The sequence below is a fragment of the Melozone crissalis genome, unplaced genomic scaffold (genome assembly GCF_028551555.1).
Source record: "Melozone crissalis strain CALT ecotype California unplaced genomic scaffold, PUWL_Pcris_2 ptg000018l_1, whole genome shotgun sequence".
Lineage (NCBI taxonomy): Eukaryota > Metazoa > Chordata > Aves > Passeriformes > Passerellidae > Melozone > Melozone crissalis.
Genome location: NW_026535796.1, coordinates 23,436,891 through 23,459,598, shown reverse-complemented (window position 1 = coordinate 23,459,598; position 22,708 = coordinate 23,436,891). Strand labels below are relative to the sequence as shown.

Below are 22,708 nucleotides of genomic sequence, written 5' to 3'. Positions count from 1 at the left end.
TGTGTTGAACAACTTGTGTTCTAAAACAGAGTCAGAGTTCTCCTGTAATTCACACTTCCTAAACAAAAACTTGCTTTACCTTTGAAGAGTAGCAAAATAGCAAGTTCAAGGAAAAAAACCAAAAAAAACCATTCCCATATCACCTTCCATTTTTTAGGTTACACAAATGATGGAAACAAGTGCAGCTAATGACCTTGTGTACAGCCCCTCTCCTCTTAGAAAGGTTCTATCCCTTTCACTCACTATAACTGCACTCTGAAGAGCTGACTGATGTGTAACATGGACAACAAACCATGATAAGGATCTAGAAAAGAGGCGTCATCCAAGTCCCAAAAATCTAGAGACAGATCCCTGCCTTTGGACACTTCCATCCCAACCCATTCTATGATTCTATGGTTTTATAATTCTATTAAAGAACTCCAAAGCTTTCTGATTTAATATTGAAGTTCCCTGAACTCCTTTTAAGCAGCTATCAGTAAATTCAGAGAAAGCATAGTAATAGAACATACTTCCCTCCTCTTAAAATGAAGGTGAACTTCCCCACAAGGCTCCTTAAAAAGACTGCCCAGTTACATGAAATTGCCCCAGGAGAGGTACAAATCTTAGCAGTGAGATTTTACCAGTGTTATGGGAGGTTTCAATAACTTAAACCAGAAAGTATTGACTCCAGCAATACTCTGATAATCTTTGTGTCAAATCCAACAGACTGTCCCAGAACTTCATTTTTGGGCATACCCTTGCTTGATGCAATTTTAGTCTACCAACTTCTTTGTGTTTAAGTGACAGTTTTAAATAAGCTCTTAATGCAAAGTCTTCTACATCCTTATCTTAAAAGCAGACCCTCTGTTTTACAGTAGCCTACCACAGCTGTCATCATATTAATGAGGTAGTTTTGCTTGAGAGACATTCACCAAAACCACTACAATTACTTTGGTATCTGCATGGCAGAAACTGCCAGTGTCCAGACTTGTCTGGAATCCCCCATGTCTCTCAGCAGAGGCTTAGCTGCAGCCATAAAGCCTTTAGCCTTCTCAGAGTGTGAGTTAAGTTTACTCATCTCTGCTAGCAAAAAAAACCCAACAGGTGCATCTGTGTATTAAGTGGAGGCTAGCCATAAACTGCTCAAATTCCTGATGATATCTTCCTTTTTTCCATGTAATGGATTCCGTTTCCTTTTGCTGTCTCCCTTTGAAATAGTACTTTTATTTTTATTGTTTCATCAGAATTGACTTCTGCTATCCTAAAACCACTCAAATGTTTGAGTTTTGGGGTTTTTTTTAGTGGACGGGGTGTTATTTTTTTTTGCTTTTAAATTTAGTAGCATGCATGAGTTCTGCAACTCTTTAAGCATGGCAGCTTTTATATTCTTAGCTAGCTCCAACATGTATAGGCAGTGTTCAAACAGAAGTCATTAGCTTACATATATCTGTTATTAATAATATATAAAAATGTAAATCCTAAAGTCTTCAGAGGCTGACTACACCAATTTTAGAAGGTTTATAATTTTATAACCTCTAAGTACTGGAGGGAAGAGATGGATATGTTCTAGCTGATTTTGCAATACTACCCAAAAATTGCCATGCTTTAAGATAGTCCTGAGTAGTGGTTTAGTGTTCTAGCTGTGCTGGTCAATGGGTTTTTTTCGTCTGCTTTTATTTGATACTCAAAGTGAAATGTCAAGAAAATCACCCTTAATTTATACCCTGCAAATAAGCGTTTCAAAGAAGAGCAATACAAAATCTCAAAAAGTCATTTAAATAATATCCTACTATGATATCTGATCAGCTTAAAGACATAACTTAGTAAAGGCTAAATCTAATGTGCACATTTTAAAATGTATTTATTTCCTGTACATGTTTGACAAGAATACCTTTGCAACACAAGGCCTCTCTACAGGCTCCTGTACAGAGGAAAGAATAATACAATGTTTTGAAGTAGTTGGTGTCTTCTAAGTTGCCAAAGTGATTTCTTCTTGGTTTGCCTTATAAATTTATGTTTTAAATGTTAGGCTAATGAACTACTTCTTAATTATGTGGTTTTGTAAATACTGATGTGAACGATTTGACATATTTCAAACATGCTGAATGGTACATCCCCATCCCAATAAGTTTTAAAAACTCTAGTAAATTGTAACAAAGGAGAGTGACAGATTTAGACATTAATCTGACTTCCTCTGCATGAGTTTTACAACGAGAAGCAATGTTTAGAAAAAGCCAGAATAAATTATTTGAAGGCTAAAGAAAAAGTGAAAGTGATAGATTACTGAGAAAAGTGTTCTAGTGCAGAAATCCTGTAGGAATGTAGAACAGTCTCCAAAGTAATGGGAGCTGCATTGTTCCAAACATTAAAAAAACCTGTCAAAATGCCAGAGAACTTGTTGGGATAAGGAACTATCCTCCACTGGCTCTGTAACAGAGGAGTTAAATGACCTCATTCAGAAGCCTTTTCTATCTAGGACACTGGAAAAGAAATCCCACTGTTTGTTCTTATAAGGTAGAAAGACATTCCACAGACTAAAGCATAACTTCATACAAGCCTTGTGAATTACTCAAAGTGCTGAAAACTCCTGAGAAGAACCAGATATTTGCAGCTGCTACCAGTGTGCCATAGCATACCATTCCACTGCAGTACTTGGCACTACAGTAGTAGCTCATTTAAAGTTCGTTTAGTTTTCATTAGTAATAATCCAGGGTACATTTAGACATGGGCTACTACTTTGCATTTGAATCCTATGAGATCATAATGTGTTAACAAAGAGAGATAGCATAGTTTGGAAAGCAAATGCACAGCACAATACAAGCAAATGTGCATAGCATATGGGGCCTCTGCCTTCAGTGCAGCAGATTATGTTCAGGTACCTTAAAAGCCTCTCTGGCCACTCACACACCTGTATTTGTTTCATACAGTGGATGCAGGTAGTTGGTTTTGCTCCTCAGAGACCCATCTGCAGAGAAGCTAGATTTAACACAAGCACTTTCTCCCTGAGAGCACAGGGTCCTGCAGCATCCCTTCTTCTGGGGTCAGGAATTGACTCCAGCTCTGGCAGCAGCCAGACTGACTAAAGATTTCTCAGCAGCACAAGCAAAGCTGACTTTGGTCCCATTAAATACGGGGTGAGAACAGGAAGGGGTGGCCAACATCCCTTCTCCTAGCATGGTAAAAGGAGACATCGAAGTTCCAAGTGTCCCCTCATAAGAAAGCAGTTTCAACTCCATTTGCAGACTGCTTCCTTTGACAGCTGTGAATCCTTCCTCCAGCTTCCAGGTGAGGTGAAAGGATCAGCAGGGCCTTGCAGAGCTTTAGTGAAAGCACAGGGAGCAGTCAGCTGGTAGCAGCCTCTGCCTCAGACAACTCTTGTTCTTGCTCTTCCAGGCAATCAACTCCTTTGCCTGGCCTATGCATAGAACCAGACCCACAGTGGTCTTGTATCTCTGTGGGGGTTCCAAAAGCCAAAGAGAAAAGTAATATTTAAACATGTAAAGACTATGCATAAAAATTGTAGTGGTAGTGGCTATTTTTGGATGCGTATTTTCTCCCTTCTTTTTTTGGTTCTAAATATCTGCCATACATCTTATCTATCCCAACCCTCCCACTATTGTAATCACTAGTATAGCTGAAACAACAATATGAAAGTTAAGAAAAATTACTATAGAAATAAACTTTAGCACACCTTCCCACTCTGTTCCCCCTCTCCTGGTCTGAGAGACGCTGCTTTTTTGCTGTACTTAATGGCATATTGTGAAACCTGTTGCAACCTGTTATTGGAACCATGCAAATGACCACCAACAGCTATGCTTTCTGAGTGTAACAGATATAAAGTAAGTGAAATTATCTCACAACCAATAGCTGTCTACTGGGGGGGGTGGTTTGTTTGCTTTTTTGTGGTTAGGTTTGGGGGGGTTTTTTTGTGAACTGCTTGGCTGTGCATTTCTTTTCACTGCTGGCAGCAAACATTTTCAATACAACAAGATAAAGGAGCTTTGGTACAATGAGATTGCCAGTTGCTAGGAACTAAAGCTTCTCCAGCCTCTCCTAGTGCTCAGTGTTATCTTCAGCTTTCTATTCCCGAATTAGATATTTAACATTCTAAGGCTGATCACAGAAACACTCCTGGATGCTGAATCTTCTTTCCCTGGTCTGCAGCACTACAAAGCACCCAACAGTGCCTTGTTTTCTGATAGATGCCACTTGGCCACCTGGTGATAGATTCCACAGGCCCGTGGTATTATTACAGTCCAAATGCCACAGAAACCAGTCCCAATTCCCCTGAACACAAAACCTTTTCTACAATTACCCAGCACTTACTTGCTGTGTTAATCTAACAACTGTTCCATAGCACCATTTGAAGAAAGAGACAAACTACAGTCCTAAATGTAAAGCAGTTTATATCCCAAGACCACACCTCAGAAAAATATTTTTTTTAAAAAACATAAACCTTCCAGAGCATGCTCCCCACTGGGTCAGATGGCTTTCCCCTGCCCCAACTAAGTGGTATGCATATATGCATATGTACCCATATATAAAATATCTCCAAAATAGCTAAAGACATTAAGAAACCCTTATTTTTTTTTAATTCATCTTCATTTATCAGCCCAGATTTTCGAGAATTTAAACCACAAGCTGTTTCTATGAGATAGACCTCTTCAAATATTCTGAAAAGAGCTGTTCCTGCATTCTTCAAGCTCAAAGAAGTGCCAGCATTTACAAAGACCAAGGAGGAGGAAAAAAGGAAGAAAAATTGCCTCAGTTCTGCTGGAAATTTGTGCAATTAGTTTAGTAACTGGACCACAATGACCAGCCCTTTCTTGCTTGAAGTTACAGTCAAAGGCAGAATTAAAAAGAAGTTTTGAAATGCAGTTTGCTGTTCTGATTTAGTAAAGTTTTGCAGAACCTGGTGACAGCTTGCTCACATGAACTGAAGGATCCCCAGCTGTCTTTTCAATCACAAATAATACCATAAGTCTCACACAGCAGCTTTGAGCAATATTCCAAAAGCAAAGTTGCATAGATGATTCAGAGTAGTGAGCGAGGAATGTAAACTCCATTTTGAAAACTTTTAGTCTACTAAACCCTCTGTTACTCCACAAGACTTGTCAGGTTCTGTCTTGAACAGGGGTTCTTTACCAGCCAATAGACCATGTTTAGGTTTAATAGCATCTTAAGTGCTCATATGTTAACTGGCTTGCTGGACAAGTCATGTAGGACTGACATCTCTTCTCACGTCCAGCTTGCATTGGAGTCAAGTAAAGGCTGTGGAAACTCAGGACTGCTTTTCTTCTGCCAAACTTTATATATTAGCTTTGCTAGAAGCTGCCTCTGAAAAAAACTGTGATACTTCCATGGAGTAGTTTAAAGAAGAAACTGGCTAGAAAAATTCATGAAACATTTGGCAATTACTTCTAAAGCACAGTGGAAAGCTGGATAGTACTTGGATGGAGATGAAAGTGGAAAAATGAGCAAACAATTCCATCTTTAAGAAACTACAAAAGGTGGTAAAAAAGCAACCAACCTTCTGGCATAGGAAATCCCGGCCTGTTCAGAGTAATCTAAGACTATAGAGGGACACAGTTTATAAAATTCTTCAACAGAGTGGCTTCCTAAGCAATTTAGGAAATAACTTTTTTCACACATCTCTCTGCCCCAAAGGGGGCAAAAATCCTGCCTAATTATTGGACCAAACAAAACTGCTTGCAGATTCCAGCTGATTATGGGAATGATTTAAAGCAACCTACTGGAAGGACACTTCTAAACTATGACTATCTGAAAAAAATCCAGCAGAATTTGTTCTACTCTCCTGGCAAAATACCAGTACAGGCAACCACATTTCTCCAACTTCAAATATGTTTGCAAGTGACTGGTATGTTCCTTCACACCTTTCTTCATCTTTTGTTCACTAATGTTGCTAACCATTGGATAATCTGTACTTGGTGCATCTATAACAAAATAATTTCAGAGCTGTTGTTGAGGATGCAGCTGTTAAAAAAGATACAAACTTGAAAAAAAACTTCCCTATTTTCAAATAACTGATACAATTTAAGGGAGTTGTATCATAAATATTTATAGCAACACAATGTCCAAGTTCAACCGGAAGGCAGAAATCAGTTAGAGAGATATTTTTATTTAAAATACCAACCAACAGTACAGGACATTACATCATCCTGTCTACTTTGCACACTATTTTAAGTGAAAGACCACATTCCACTCTCTCAGATCACAAACCCAAAGGCACTCTTATTTTAGCTAAAACATAAGAACAAGGAGTTTTCCACTGAAGCAAACATTTTCCTAAGTCTCTACATCCCTATGGCAAGACTACTTCTCCAAGAAGGAAGCACAGCAACATCTCTCTCTGGCAATTATTCTGAACAGCAGGATAAGATTTAAGAAAGGGCATTTCATCACATTCAAAACGGGCACAACCCTTCAAGAAGAGCTGAATGAAGAAAAGCTTCAATAAGCCTATCACAGGTGATCTGGATGCCCAATTAGTTATTTGCCACAGAAGCAGACCTCTGGTCTAACAAAACCAAGCTTGTGAGTTTTGCTAAAATATTTCAAAAAGAGAACTGCTCAAGTTACAAGACATTAAGACACACATTCCTACTCCTGGATCTTCTGATTCGTTAGGCAACCACTGAGGGCAATTGATATTAAGTAATTAATTTTGTAACTGAAATGTTGCAAGTGTACTGACACCCTTCCTGAAGTTACAAGAACCAGAGACAAGAAACCTGATCAAAACAGATATGACATTGTTGTGTGGTAAATCACAAATTAAATTGTAAATTTGATCAAAATGTATCGCCTATTTGTAAATAGCAACTATTTTTGCAAGCATATATCTTTTCACAGAGGGGCATCCTTAACAACTACTCTGAAACAGATTATTTTACTTAATAATTATTTTGCTTACAGGTGCAACAAATACTAGCTATCATCCTTGTGCAAAAGCCCCAGATAAAAAGTTTGTTGAGTGCAGATGCCTGGGAAAAAAGTTTTCAAGAGCATCACAGACATATAAACAGAAAAATAAATCTCAAATCCAGATTTTACAAAGGTAGTCAGGACAGTATGGTGATATATGCAGAAAATATAATTCTACAGTCCACACAATAAAACTTACAAATAAATAACTAATTTTAATGTATATAATCTTTGTTTTAACTAAGGCAAAAAATCCCTAAGTAGTAGTAAATCAGTGTCAAATGTACAAGAAAATCACACAAATAAAAAGAAAAGCAGGGAGATATCTCCATAAACTCTATGCAAAGATAGAAGGCCAAGCTACTGGTATTTAGCAGGACCATCTTCAGGGTTTGTGGACTGCAACATGAAATGTTGATTAACTAAGCAAAACCCCCAAAATTAGAATGTCATTTTCCTCAAAACCCTGCCATTAACCGAAGGCTATTCATCCTCTCAGCTGTGGATTATACAGCTGTTAATAACAACCTTTGAAAATGAAACAAAATATTTTCATCTTACCTCTAACATAGCTTGTAATTTTCTCTCACTATTGCTAAAGCATCTGAGACCACAGGATAGCCCTCAGCTGTACTTAATACCACTAAAATGTACAGCTTAAAGAGCCAGAGCCACTAAAAATGAAAATACTAGTGAGGTTTCAAAGTCTTGACTCTTTCAATTAAAACTTAACACCCTTCTAGAACTGAAATGTTCTGTTTCAACAGAAGAGAGATGCTGATGTTGTATGGCTTAGAATGTCATATTGCCAAACCCTACACCTTAGCAGACCACATCAAATGAGACACTGACCAACAGTGGCATTCACAATGGGATTGTTATACTGCCCCCACACCACTGGCTTTCCTTTAACATCCCTCTCCTGTACTTCCATACAGAGCTGTGCTACTGCTGTTTGCTTACCATGTCTGCCCCAGCATGGGAATGGGTCAGAACTTAATCAAAAGTGGCCCTTTCCACCAGCTGATAGTGCTCCTCCCCCCAGAAAGTAAAAAAGCATGATTCCTCTGCACTGGAAATCAGTGGGAAGATTTTGGTATAAGAGGAATGAGAGGGGAAAAGAGGTCAATACACTGGAGCTGTTAGGAGCACCCTGTGGACCCAGCACCATTTTATGCTGCAAGCTTCATTATGGGAGGAATGATCATTACATGAGAAGGGAAAAAAAAGAAAATCATTATGAGAAAACATTCAAATGGCATTGACCACTGTTATCCAGACATTGGATCAGGCATTTGTAAACTCTCCCTATCCAGCTTTCCTCAGAGTTGCTCTAGATTCACAATGTGAGAACAGCAATTATTTTGAAACACCAGTATTTAGTATTGGTCAGACACCTGCCCCCCCACTCTTCCTTCCCCATCTAAAACAACATCAACACTTACCTGCTTCTGGATCTGGAGGAATTCTCCACATATACAAATTGAAGTCATCAGAGCCCGAAAGGATGTACTGTTAAGAATAAAAATAAAAGCAGTTTACAACAAAGTATCACCTAAATGATGGTATTTTACAATTGATCTACTTCCTCTAAACCAAAAATGAGAAAAAAGAATCATTTGCATAATTCTTTGCACCTCATTGATCTGTTTACATTTAAAGGGGATGAAGTACCAGCATAAAAATGTTGCCTGCATAAATTTACCAAAATTGAAAAGCATACCTTATATATCTAATACCTACTGCCCAAAGCGTTTGTTTGCTTTGCTAAATAATGCTATGAACTTCAGTTAGCTTTAATATAAGCATGTCTATGTCCAGATCACACTATCTATTTTTCAGCCTGCAACTCTGGTCTTTTTTTGATGTTGAAGCCTTTCACAGTAGTTTTCCTCATCTCCTGAACTACCAAGGAAAACTCCATCAAACACCTACATAAGAAGAGAGCTGCCATGTCCATTACACACAAGCATGTCCATTACTCATTAATCCAGACATGTCTACCAAGACCATCAAAACTCAGTCACTGAGAATAATCTTGAACACCAAACAAAAAACAAAGCTAAACATTCACTGTCAGCAAGTCTCAAGTGGTTTAAAGCTGTGGCCCTCCACCCCATTTATCACACTATTTATTTTTTTCCTGGCCATAGTTACTCTGAAGAGATGGAAGGCTGCCCTTTTTCAGCAGTACACAAATGATTAACAATGTCTTTATTGTGCAGACCTTTAGGCAATGTGCAATTTAAAGTAGCTTAATATACTACAAGCAGGCACTGGAATGACAGGTGACATTTGACGTGGCAAAAAGCTTACGCCTCTCAGCTCTGAGAGGCCACAAACTGTGCCTCATCTCCAAATACTTATTCTCCCATAAATGAGAGGGAGAACAGTTTATTTCTCTCCCAAATTAGAGATTAAATGACACACAGTGGAACCAATGGCAGATTCCAATTCCAGTTATACTGGTGTAGACAGTGTAAATAAATCTCTATTTCTCCACTAAATGTTAGGCTGCAGTTTAATCAATACAGCCAAGAAGCTGGGTAAGGGGAGAGGGAGAAAAATAAAATAAAGAAATAGACCCAGTTTGTCCCTTTTCTAACCTTTGATGGGAGACAAATTCTGTTTTGCTTGGCTCAAATATAACTATTTTCTGCCTTTCATTCTCCAGGGAAACATAAAATCATCAGGCAAAGTAACACCAAGCAGTGAAGAGACAAGTTCTGGAATAACACAGGACTCAGAAGTCAATAAACACAAAATATAGACTATCACAGAAAAAATGGCTATCAATTTGCACATATTCTGTTTGCAAAGCTAATTACATTAGTGCATTGTTTGGATGTTTCCTATCACAAAAATGCAATAACGAACCACTAAAATCCTTTCTCTGGTTTCCTGCTATCATAATCCAACCATTCTTTTCCCCGTCATCTTTAAGAGTGCAGGATGTGAGTAAGCACTTATGAATGCAATTCTGCTCCTTTTCTGACAGGTAAGAAGGGCTGATCAAACAAAAGCTCCTTTAAAAGCTTGTGCATACTAGTTCAGAATCACTCATAAACCCATACTTTCCAAGCCAGAAAGTTATTTCTACAAGCCAACATGTTCAAGCACTTAGGCAATTTACCTTCCAAGCTGACCTGACGGTGCCAGGAATATGTGCTTCCCCTTTCATTTGACTGCTCATAAAATGTTAGCCCACAGCAGGCTGAGCTGCTGTGCCAAAACTCCAAGGATTAGGGTTTATATAGGAAACATCCCAGCAATTAGAAAGAAAGCACCTCTAGTATGTTTTGTTAAAGAAATGCTACATGGAAAAAAAAAGTCTCATTTGTATAGAAATATTGCCAATTGTTACTATTTATTACCAAATTGTGTTGTTGAGGCAGCAACCAGTTTGCCAAGGACACATGACTAAAAACAGAATTGCAATTAAAACACCTAGAAAAGTCAGTATCTTGAATTTATTACCATATTTTTTTTTCTTCTTTTCCCACATATCATAAACTAACAATGACAGGGCCCCAAAGTGACAGATTTCAGATATCCTGCATGAGGCACACATGACAGAAAAAACATGTTATGTACATGCCAGGAATGGAGTGTCTGTGAGACCCTTCAAACCTGCTTCCAAAATTATTTGCAGAGGAACACTCTGTGTGTCCTGTAAGACTCAATGACCAATTGTGCAGGAAATGTCATGTGTCACTGCTCTCAGAAAGCAATATACTTGATCACTGACAAGGGTGTAAACAGAAGAACAAGACAAGTGATTGTTTCCCTTGTCTGGCATTTTTGAAGCCAGACCTGGGGTATTGTGTCTGGCTTGGGTCCCCCAGTACAAGAGTGATATTAACAAATTGGACAGAGAGCAGACAAGAGGGCTGCTGCAGCTGAAGGCCTGTGCCCTGCAGGGAAAACGTAAGAGAACTGCTTTTGTTTAGCCAGGAGAAAGGGAAGGGACAGAGTGGACCCCAACAGTTTCCCATTCTTCAAAGGAATACCGAGTGGCCAGGGACAGACTCTCCTCAGAGGCATGCAGCAGTGGATACTCAGCAATGAGCAGTCACAAGTCACAGCAAGAGAAATTCCAGCTGAGCACAAAGGAACAGCAAGTTCAGGAGCATAACAAACACTGCAACTCAGCCCCAGAGAGATGGTGGAATCTCCACTCCTGCAAATCCAAAATTTACCTGAACAATTCTCTGAGCAATCAGATCTGAGAAGCAACTAAAGTCAGGTGATCTCCAGAGCTTTCTTCTGATTGTTTTTTTTCAAAGATTGCCAAAATAAAAAGGGAAATAATTGTCCTGACGGACGAGGCTTGGGCTTTGGGTTACAGGGGGGAGAGGAAGGAGGAGAGGAGAAATGAACAGTGTCAGGAAAATGCCCACCTGAAACCTTCATGCTCCATCATGAAAGTACTAATGGCAAGACAGGCCACAGCGACAGGATCTGCAGCTCAGCACATGGACTCACATAAATTAAAGTGATCACAGTCTGGAGAACTTAAAGGAAGAAATTGATGAAGCACCTTAAAATGGTTTACAGAATCATAGAAGAGATGAAGCTGGAAGGGACCTTTGGAAGTCATCTGGTCCAGTCTACCTGCTCAGGCAGGGCCACCTAGGAGCTGATTTCCCAGGACTCATGCATCTCAGGGTGACAGGCCTTGGAAGTATGGACATGCCCCCCTGCCCAGTGAAGGCGCAGCCATGGCAGAGTACCTAACAGCAGGGAAATGCATTCCCCACAGAGGTGAAATCAGCTTGACAAGTGAAGAGATGGCATTGTTTGAGAGCTCTGGTTATGTCATGAGGGGCAGCAGACATGGCTGCATGGAAGCTGTGCATATGTGTACAGAGAACCAGACCTACAGTGCAGATGAAAGGAGCACTCTGGCATCCTTCAACCAGGACGAAATGAGAGAATTGAATCCTTGCAAGCTTCTGAGAGATGGTCTATAGAAAGACTAAAGGCAAAGAGGAAAAATTATGCTTCATTTGAGTTGTACACCATAGCTTGCACTACATGGCAGCTAACCCAGTCCAGTTGCAAATTGAAAAAAGCTGCAGGTGCTGCAGCACCTTTCACCCAACAGGACCGAGCGTCAGGAGTGGATTTATTTGTGTTGAGGAGACAGAGTTATTTTAATCAGATTTTCTTGGATGGTTTGTTTACCATCTACAAGGAATCCCTGTATAGAGAAAGGCTACAAGGCAGGAACAGGCAGGGAAGATTAGACATGTCAGTGCTCTGTGCTCGCTTTGAATCGGACAAGCCAAAGGATCCCATGGGATGGTTTTGTTACCTAATGCCAATAAGCATGATTTTTTAAAATTCCATTTATTTTTATTAATCATAGGATCATTTAGCTTGGGAAAAACCTTTAACAATCAACTAGCACCAGTAGGAAAAACAAAGGAACTCCTGAGTTCCTGTTTTAAGATCCAGGACTGTCCACTTCATTATTTTTTCAAAAATTTTTTAGATTTAGGTTTTTCCTCAAAACAGCTGAGTTTGGTTTGTGATTCAAACCAGACGTAAATATTTTGTAAAAGAGTTTGTAATTTAATATGGATGGGCTTCAGTTACTTTGGAGCAAGCTGATTGCCACTGAGGAACAAACTAACAGGGACAGGAGGGTCTGATCTTCAGTGCGCTGAAGCACATGGTGAAGAGCTAAGTGCCTTCCTTCTTTTTCTCCTGTGTTATACACAGGCATCAGTGCAGTGAGGTGCAGTGACTGGAACCCCTGGAGGTACACAGGTGGTAACAAGGATGTATCTTGCAATTTATTTGAAATGTTTTTGTTTATGGATTAAACCCTTGTTTTAACTCCTGTAGTATTTTACTTTGGTCTGTTTCAGCAGTATTACATGGCTTGAATTACCCTCTGTGCTTGGAGGCTTTGTTTATGCAGTGGTTATCTTTGATTCAACTGCATATTTACAACATATCTCCCAGAACTTCTTTTTCTCAAATGTTTTTGAAAACAAAATGGTTTTGAGAGGTGGGTTGTTTGTTTTTTGCTCTCCTAATTTTTTTTTTTGTTCCCCTAAGTCTAGCAGCAGATATGTCTTGTATATTTGTATCAAGAAAATAAAACTCCTAAAATAATTTTTAAAAAAAGGGGTGGAGGGGCCTTTCCTTTACAATTCTTCTACCTGTCTATGACACTAAAGTATTCTGGAGTGAATTAAGAGAAAGCTGGACATAATTGCATCTGCAATGCAATTATGTCCAGCCACAGAACAAGCTCAGCTTGGGATCTGAACTGAAAAACTACTTATGGCTTTAATCTTGACACAAAACAGCCATTAGTAAATGCCAAAAGCATTAACTGATAGAGTCATACACACAAGTTTCACGCTGTAAGCAATGTGCTATGAGTAGTGAATTTTTAATATAAAATTAAATTTTATTTTGATGGTTAGGTCTGCCAATAATCACCAGAAATTGATCATATTCACAAAAAACCCAAGTATTTTCTACCTGCCCTTACACTGCCACCACTGTAGCAGCCAGCATTGTTTTCTGCTCTCTTTCCCTCTAAGGAAACCTTTGGGGTACATGCTTTCCTGCTGTTCTCACAACATAGGATTGAATTCCCAAATGCATTTGTCTTTTCCTATAAGACTAGGTGATATGGGCCTGAAAAGTAGAAAGCAGCTTTTCTGGTCAAGACTAAGAGATTGCAAGAAGAACCTCATGACTGCAGCCATTGCAAGAACAATGTGCACATGAAGCTTCAAGGGTGAGCACCCAAGCTGCCAAAGTCACAAACTGCATGACATTTGGAGAACAATCCTCAATTCCAATTAGCACTCTCTGCACAAGACAATCAGAACCTAAGGCCACTAGAGAGCACAGCTGGACTGATGTTACTGGGACATTTACAGGACCATTTGTGAAAAGTTTTCTTGGATATATTCATTACTAATATAACAATAAACCAATAGTTCACTGCACTAGTTCACAGTTGTAGAATAAGAATTAAGAAAACTAAGAAGTCAGTCCCTATTGCTAGAAAAAGAAATAATTACTATTAAGTTCACCAAACTCTAGTTATTAAGGCTCAAATCCTGAGAGAATGGAGTAGACTTCTTAAAATGGAGGAACAGAAAGGAAAAAAAAAAAAAGGGCTTGAGGAAGGGTAGATGAAGGAATGTCATCCTGCATATGGTATGGCTCCACTTTAATTGTGAACAAGGATTTTTGGTCCTGAGGGGATAGATCCCTAGCAGAGTACCTTCTATTCAGTCACTTTAAGAACAAAAGCCCAGATAATCGAATCACAGAGGCAAGCCAGGGGGAGGCAAAAATGTGCATTCACTGAGACAACTAAATAGCTCAGACATCAAGCACTGTCCTCCTTCCACCCTCCCCCCCTAAAGACAAACTCAAGCTGAACATAACCTCAAGAACCACTGCAGTGCTGAATTAGGAATCAAACCAGACCCTGCATGAGGAGCTCAGATGTCTGGGGGGAACAGAACAATATTAAACCCACCCGATTGATTGTCTGCCTTTTTGCTGCTGTATCTGACCAGGACTTCAGAAATCAACATTTACAATATTCATGCAACCACAAGATTAGACAGAAAAAACACTTGCTGTTAATACTGGAATTTTTTTAAGGACAGAGTCAGCTTCTATGCCTAGCTGTTAGCAACTATGACAGGAAAAGGCTTCCAGATGACTATGAGCTGCTGATTCAGAAGTTTGCCTTAGAAGGAAGAAAACTCTCAGGCATGGTTAGAGTCTGCTCCTGGGAGAAAACACCAATTCAGTCTGGGTTTCAAGTACACATAAAATGCTTAGAATGAAGCGCCATCAGGAATCTGAAACAATTACATTGGACTAGCACTCCCCACTCATTCCACTGTAACTCTTCTCATTTTCCCTCTCCCTAAGGAAATTGCAGCAGTTGATATAAATAAATGAAGATCTAATCTGCTTCTGTAGTCTAGTAACAGTAGCATTAGCATTGCATTTTGCAGAGTACTACCACTCTAGGGAATTTATTTTTTGTTCATAGCACTGCCAGTTTGAAAGCTTTTAAAATCCCACAAGCTACATTTCCTCAGTGCTACTAAATATGGATTATTTCAATAAAATGTTATCTAAATTGCATCTTATTTTAGTCTCCAATATCCACACTTTCTGCTCCCATAAAATGTTGTATTGCTTATGACCTATATCAGATATTCAAGCTTTTGGCCATAGATAAAGGACTAACAGACATGGATAATTTTTTTCAAGTCTCTTGAATGGCCCTACTGATGTAGGGGAGAACAAGAAGAATATAGGAGCCTGTCTTAAATGCACAAATCAAAAAGCACTATCACCATATAATTATGTATATATTATATATATGCATGCACAAACAACAGACAAAGGCACAGAAATTATAACCATTTTAAAAGCAAGTACTGCTAAGTTACTAGCAGGAAAATGCTTGTCAGATTTGAATTTCATGCTGCTGTTTACAGCTTTGAAAGAGATTAAACTTCTTAAATCTCAATTCCCACTCACTTGGGCATGTCTGCCCTTTCTTCAGAGGGGCCAATGAAACTTGGTGCAGAAAAGATAAGAGCAGACAAAATTTTTCTCAGGGTTTTAGTGAGCTGTCCCTTGACTTCCTCAAGCAGTGCAAAACCCACATGCTGGGAGAGAAGCACAGAGGCATCCAAAGTTGAAACAGTAGGCTGGTGCTTTGCATATGTCCTTTAAGAGACAGGATGTACAGACCCTTTATTTTACCTGCAACATAACACAATTAATTGGAGGGGGGTGTATACTTTTGGTTCTTTTCCTAAGATAAGAAATAAAGAATCTGGTTTGGGGCAGTCTGCTAGGCTCAAGTCTTAATTCCTTGAGACTCACACATCACTTCTGTCATGGAATATACACTGATAAGCATTGAGGAAAACACAGTTTGACATGAAGCATCACTGAAGTCTGAAAAACATGGTCCAAAATAGACTGGAATTCACAGCAATCAGCTGTGGAAAAGGAATCAATTTACATGAAGAACATAAAAACTGTGTATTTATCCAAGGAGGAAAGGGTGTATTTATCCAAGGAGGAAAGGTTTCCTAAGTAAACAGGGCTTATGCCATTTTGCTCTTTGTGACAGCTCTCTGTCTCCAAGAACTTCTAAGCCCAACAGTCAATTTCAAATTTAATAAAGGAAGCTGAAGATTCTGGAATTATGGACTGTGCAGAAATATTCTTTTACAAGAGGGCAGCTGTCACAGAGACAGGAGAGAGATGCCCTGTAAGTAGCCACTGAAAACTAAGCAATACCATAGATACATCCCACTAACTAAACATCAGGAAACCCCAAAGGGTTGAACCCAACAAAATCCCAGAGTGAACATGACAATCTGCTTCTCATAGAGCTACTTCAAGGGGGATAAGCAAGCTATAAACAAAAAGAAGCAAAGCATAAGAAAGCTGCCCTCATAGACACATGTATATCTGTGTGTGATTTTTATGTGTGTGTATATAAATGTATGTGCAAAAAAACCACAACCATGAACACCAGTCTTGTTATATGTTACATTTTGCATGAGAGGTATGTGACAAAAAAGAAAATTTTTTAGAGCTGATTCTAGACCTTTTGTGGTGTCAAGACTGCTCTACACATCCTATGAAAAAAAAAAAAAACTTCCCCTGCTATTTTTCCATTTTAAAAATGACTGATAATTTACAATTTGATCCTAATTTCATGTTGTCTGCATTTTCTGTAGGTAGAAAACCCACAGGTTTACTTTCCATTGTGTCCAGGTAGGGACACAACTAAGGAGGAGGAAAAAACATTTTCCTATTCCAAAAGAATCAAGAAACAAATAAGCAAGGAAACAACAAGGCAAAACAATTAAGGACAACAGTCAATTAGGCAAGTATTTCCAGGCTGGTACCTTTATGATGATGAATCTAGGTGTTGATAAATCTAGGTTTTTAGTATAGAATTCCCACTGAGTACAGCTTGAAAGACTGCTGTAATCATCACTGGCTGACTTGCCCAGCAGGTCTGTTCCCACCCACATGTCTTCTGCCAACATTGGAACCCCTAACAGCAGTGGTCTGATTCAGGAGCTGCAGCAGTAAAACCTCATACAAATTGTCATGAGTCATTCAATGTAGTATTGCCATTTCTGTATTTCAGCCAGATCCTATAGGGTCACATGGGTGTCAGCACAGCCCAGGGGAAGCACAGGATGTCCCCTGAAGGGCACACTGCCTTGTTGGTACCTCAAACTGCAGCCCCAGCCAGAATGGCTGCCTCCTTGTAGCAGCTCTCATTGTCACCAACTAGAGATCCTTCTCTCCACAGCAGTTAACCAGGAGATGACAGAATAATGAGCAGTCACCTGTGCAAGCCACTAACCTCTTATTCCCTTCTTTCAAAGAAAAAACCTAAAGTAAGAGGAGACATAACTGTGAAAACTCTCTCTGAGATGTGTTTTGGAGAACTTACAGTTAAGAAAATAATTTGCCTACAAAGTATCTACACACACAACCTTTTATCTTCTACTTGATAATAAATTCTGAGGCACAAATTATAGTTTTTTGGGTTTTTTTCCCAATACTTAACGATTTCAAAGAAGGCTCACAACACTGTGAAAACAGACATCTTTTTTCACACCAGCCAGGACACCCTGTACTCTTTACATACTAGCGTGTACTCCTTGAGACTGCTTTTCAAGAGGCTGAAACTGGCACAAAAAAGAGCTTAAAAGTTTTCCATCTCAGCCTGAGAACCAAACAGGTGAGTCCAAAAGGCTTTTAAACAACAGAAGCTTTGTTCCTCAGTGAGAAGCATGCCTATCTCATGAACTGGAAAAAGTAAAGCAGTGAGACACAGCAGACTGGAGAAATACAAATTGCTTCTAGTACATAAATTTCAAAGCCAAAAATTTGCATTCTCACTCCCTAAATCCCTACTCTTAGAAGCAGCCAACTCTGTGTGGGACAGTTTCAAATGCTTACAGAAGCATCATTGAGAATAATCCATCAACATTTTTACAGCTGCCTTTTTGTAATGCAGAAAGGCCATAACAGGAATTTTATTAATGAACAAAAACAACTTAAAAATCCTTACCGAGGATTTCTATGGCAGGGAAAATACTTCTATTACATTACAAAGAAGTCAACACATTTATCTGAGCATATGAGAAGTGCTGCTAACTACAGATCTCCCATGGTGTACTATGAGGAACAAAAAGCCTGCAAAATTCAAAGTCTCCTGAGTCTTGAGTTCTACTCCACCAGAATTTAATTTCAGTGTGGGTCCTTTTGGGCTTATGTATTGCTGTGCAGATGTCGAAAATCCTCCCCCAAGGGCTTATAGGAACTCAGAAAAGGGAGACAGGAAATGGGGCTGGCAGGATGCACCAGGAATGGGGGAAGAGGCAATCAGAACCAGAATGGTTAAAGACAACTCATAGCTCCTGCTGTTGAGACCTTGACTCCAAAGAGGCATTTTCACTATAACCCTCCCAATGTCAATTACCAAAAATAATGGGGGAAAATGAATAAGCAATTTCACTGCTAGATAAATCTTATACATGGACTTAATACGTATGCATTATGTATACAGGTAGAATTTAAACAGCTATGTAGATAAATCAAAAACCAAAATACAATGTCATCAATAATTCTTGGAAGAAACCAAATTTAAGACAGAGTAAGACACCAATTTTCTTTTTATCCAAGCACAGCAACATATTTTCACACTGAATGCTTTTCATATATTAAGAAATGCTGACTGCAATAAGCTACTGTTCATTAGGAAGTCTTCTGTGCACAGGAAATTTAAAATGTATTCTCTAAAAGAATAATTCCCTTTCTTCTCGCTAGTTCTTAAACCTAGACATTGATAAGCATTACTTCCTGTGATAAATGACCTTCAAATTAGATGACACAAAGAACACCACTGAAGAAAAGTTCTCTTTCTTTATAAAGGCAATATACAACCATACAATACCCCCAGCAACTATACAGCTAACCTTCTTTTTGGAAGAGTTACATTCATGAAATAATTCTGTCCTGCAAAAAGCTGGCTTGTCCCTAACCAGGGCTATTCAGAACACAAATTTCAGCATAATGAGAGCTGTAACTTTATAGGGAGTTGGAGCAGCCTTGCAGTACCGTGAGCAGTGCATTCCTGAAACTCTCCTATACCAGTGTAATGTCAACAGAAAAGGCTGAGTGGTGATGTAATGTCTGAGGGCATGCCAGAGTCAAGACGCTTTTTGTTTGATTCACAGGGTACAAGTTATTTCTCCCCACCCCCGCCTTTTTAAAACAGGCAATACGCAGTTGATTTTACAGCCACGAGCCTTATACAGCCTCACATTATCTACACAGGGAGAAACAGGAATGAACTGATAGCATTCATCATTGTGACACAGGCAACAATTCTTGAGCAAGAAAACCTTTTGGACTATTTTAGTTTGGAGAGTGGTAGTGTTTTGTGGTTTCTTTCTGGGCCTTTTTTTTTGTGTTGCCCATCACTATAGCCCTGAGGCTCCTACACTTAAATACACATTTGGTTGGGTACCTAAAGTCCTGCAATACTTTCTGTATCCTCAGATATAAGCTATTTTCTATACCAGTCTAGCAATCAAAAATCCTTAGTATTTAATCAATATTTCCCAAATTCTAATGCTGACAAGAAGAATAGAAACTCACCCAGCACTGTGACATGACCAGGCAGTCTCACACATTTAATATTTGTATATAATAAAACACTTGTGCATACTAAAGTCAGTGGGACTTGAGTGTATAAATAAGCTGTTTTTAAAATTGTGGACCTAGATGCCCAGAAGAATGGATAAATTATGTTCTCACACAAATCTCTATAGCCAACAAAGGCAGTGGGAAGCTGACAGTCATGCTGGATCCATCCAGCCTACCTTACCCTTACTCTCTTTCACAGTTGTATGATTGAAGTGAGCTCCTGGATAATGCAAACACCACATCATTTTGAACCTGTTTATGACTTAACATCAGAGCTCTTCCTCAAAAAGTAGAAAAATTGGTGTCATGTGAATAGGTCATTACACCAATGACAAGGACAAAAGAAAAAATTCTGAGAGGAGCACACAAAGTTTAAATGGGTGCAAATAAAATATCAGCTAAACAATGCCTCTCAAGCTTTGGTAGTTGCAAGAAACAAGAAAAGCATGATGTGGCATTTCTAGGAAAATTGCTCGTGTGTGTATATATATAGATTTATACACACACACACACTGCTCATTGACTTTAAAATCAGGCTCACAAGAACTAGGACAATAATGCTTTTGGAGGCAAACAATAGTTTGCAAGGCCACAAAGAGAAAAAAATCTGTTCATCCTCTAAGATCCCCATCACTTAGCTTGTGCTGCAACCCACAATACCTGCAAGAATGCAAAATCACACAAGCATTTCAGAACGCATTCTTAAAAAGGAAGAAAACAAAACAAAAACATTGTGCTTAACAAGTGAGTCTTTCTGCATTTGGTACCTTAAAGCATTAACGATATATCATTCTTTGCTAAGATGTTTCAATCTACTTGCACCTCAGATGCTCCAGTAAAAGGAGGTGGTATACAGATCACTGCACACCTGATGGTAGCAGACTTCCCTCTAGAGTGATATCAGGAGCTCTGGCTCCAAGTCCTTTGAGTGCCTATCACAATCTGTGAGCACTAAAAAAAACAATACTGAGAAAATATTAGAAAGTCTAAGCCCCCATCAACAGGCAAACCAATCAAACTGTTCCCCAACTAGTAATCTGTGGTTTGTTTCTGCAAAGAAATTTCATCATTTTAATACACATACCTTGTCAAAGTAAGAACACTTCTGGTCATTTTGAGAACTTAAGCATTTGGATTCTTAAGATATAAAGGCAATCTCCAAGAGAACTCTTAAGTTGTGTGCTTGCAGCTCAGAATCTGCTCATTTCTGCCATATCAGAATGCAATCCATTTGGGACAGGATGTTATTTACCTTTACTGTAGATTTTCACCACTGTATTAAAACAAATTTCCAAAGGCAACCCAAAACTAGCAGTTATAGGGTTTTAAACCCTGATGGCCATAATTTACAAGAAAACTTCCTGTGAGCAAACCCTTTGCTATGTACAAACTTGAGAGGAAGATTAGCAAAGGCTACAGTTCTGTGAGGAGCTGAGTCTTACAGAGCTGAAAGGCCATCTCTCCATCTCCCATCTATCTTCTGATCCCTTTATCACATCCAAATGCCTGTCAGAACTCTGAGTGTCAGTACAAGTCATTAACCCAGGAACATAAGTAAATGCTGCTGCCAAGTAAAGAAGTGGTATCAGTGAAAGGTCTTGCATTACCTCTGCTGGACAAGGCCTCCCGCTCTCAGCAGTTCACTTTTTTTCTCAATGCAATTGCATTCTAAACAGTGATGAGTTAAGGATAATTCTTTCTTATCAGAATTAAAATATAGTATAGAAATGCAACTTCATGAGATTAATTACCTGTGCAGACAACACATAATAGTTTTTGAACACAAGAGACTCCATTTTTAATTTACTGTGCTCTGTAAGAAAGGTACAACCTAGCTATTTAAGAAAGTTTAAAAGAGCAAAAATATCAAGTTGGCAGTTTAATAAAGATGAAAAGAAGAACCAAAGACAGAGAAAATCAGAGGTTCAATGTGAAGAAATTGCTAAAGAAGCCTTCCTACCACAAGTGCCACTCACAACTGGACAGCAACTTGCTTACCCACAAGTCCCTTCAAATGAGCCTTAGCCCACACAAAATTTTGATCCTGAGGAAATAAAAGCAAGGTATTCTGTAAAGCTTACTTTGCATGGATCTCAAATGAGAGACATTCTTTAAAAATGCTAAGAACAGCAATATTAAAAGGGTGAGGCAACTGGGGCCAGATTAAATTGGATACAGAGCCATTAGTTCTTTTGATGAATTCTGATTCGCAGGGGTGAAGACTTGCATACATTATACAAAAGCATACTCGTTGTACAGAAGGGTGAAACTCTACAAAATTATTATTTTGTTCACCTTGTCTATCTTCCAGTAGGTTCCAACTCTAATCTTCTTTTCTAGATATACCTGCAACTGCAATTGGGTTCCCTGTAAAAGGCAGTCCCTATAAAGGCTATCCCTAGTGTTGACAGTCTTAGCCACTGAATTTGAACATTACTGGACAGTTTCAGACAGAGTTGAAGCATGTGTTGGCATTTTCTGAACTCATTATCATTTTTCCTTCCAGTTAGAAGATGGGTATGAGCTTGTGTCTAAATGTCAAATTCCACATCTCTCTAACATTCCACAGAAAAGTTCATCTTCTCCATTAGCTTCGTATAGTTTTATGAGAGACTATTATACTCTTTTGCTGATTTCCAACTCATTAGCAGCATTACTTGCTGCTATTTATCTGAACAGAAGGTCTGCCAAGCCACAAGAATATAAAGGTTTTTTTAAATGCAGGCTCCTGAAGTATCGCATCAGCCTGATACAGAACAGACATACTCCTCCTCTTAAAACAGCATACCCATCAGAAAATGCCTTAGAAAGCAGGGCAGCACATACTAAGACTTTTCTCTACATCCTTAGTAACAAATGACAGAGTGTACACATAATTTAAGCTCTACACTGAGTTCCAGAGGAGAAAAGTATGTTATCTTTAGGCTGACTAAATAATAGAACACAAATTGTCAGTGGTTTTCTTCTTAACCAACACATGTGTTTTTCCAATGCTTTAAAGTAAGTCACTCAATTGTTTTAAATG

The 22,708-nt window shown here is 38.9% G+C and overlaps 1 protein-coding gene across 2 annotated transcripts in view; it reads right to left on the bottom strand.

Annotated features, from left to right (window-relative positions):
• Nucleotides 1-22,708, bottom strand: part of DCAF5 (DDB1 and CUL4 associated factor 5) — a 66,933-nt gene that overhangs the window by 9,261 nt on the left and 34,964 nt on the right. For both annotated transcript variants that reach the window (XM_054275519.1, XM_054275520.1), the window contains exon 7: nucleotides 8,370-8,436. In XM_054275519.1, the coding sequence (XP_054131494.1) occupies nucleotides 8,370-8,436 (67 nt within the window). The remainder of the gene's footprint in view (nucleotides 1-8,369; nucleotides 8,437-22,708) is intronic.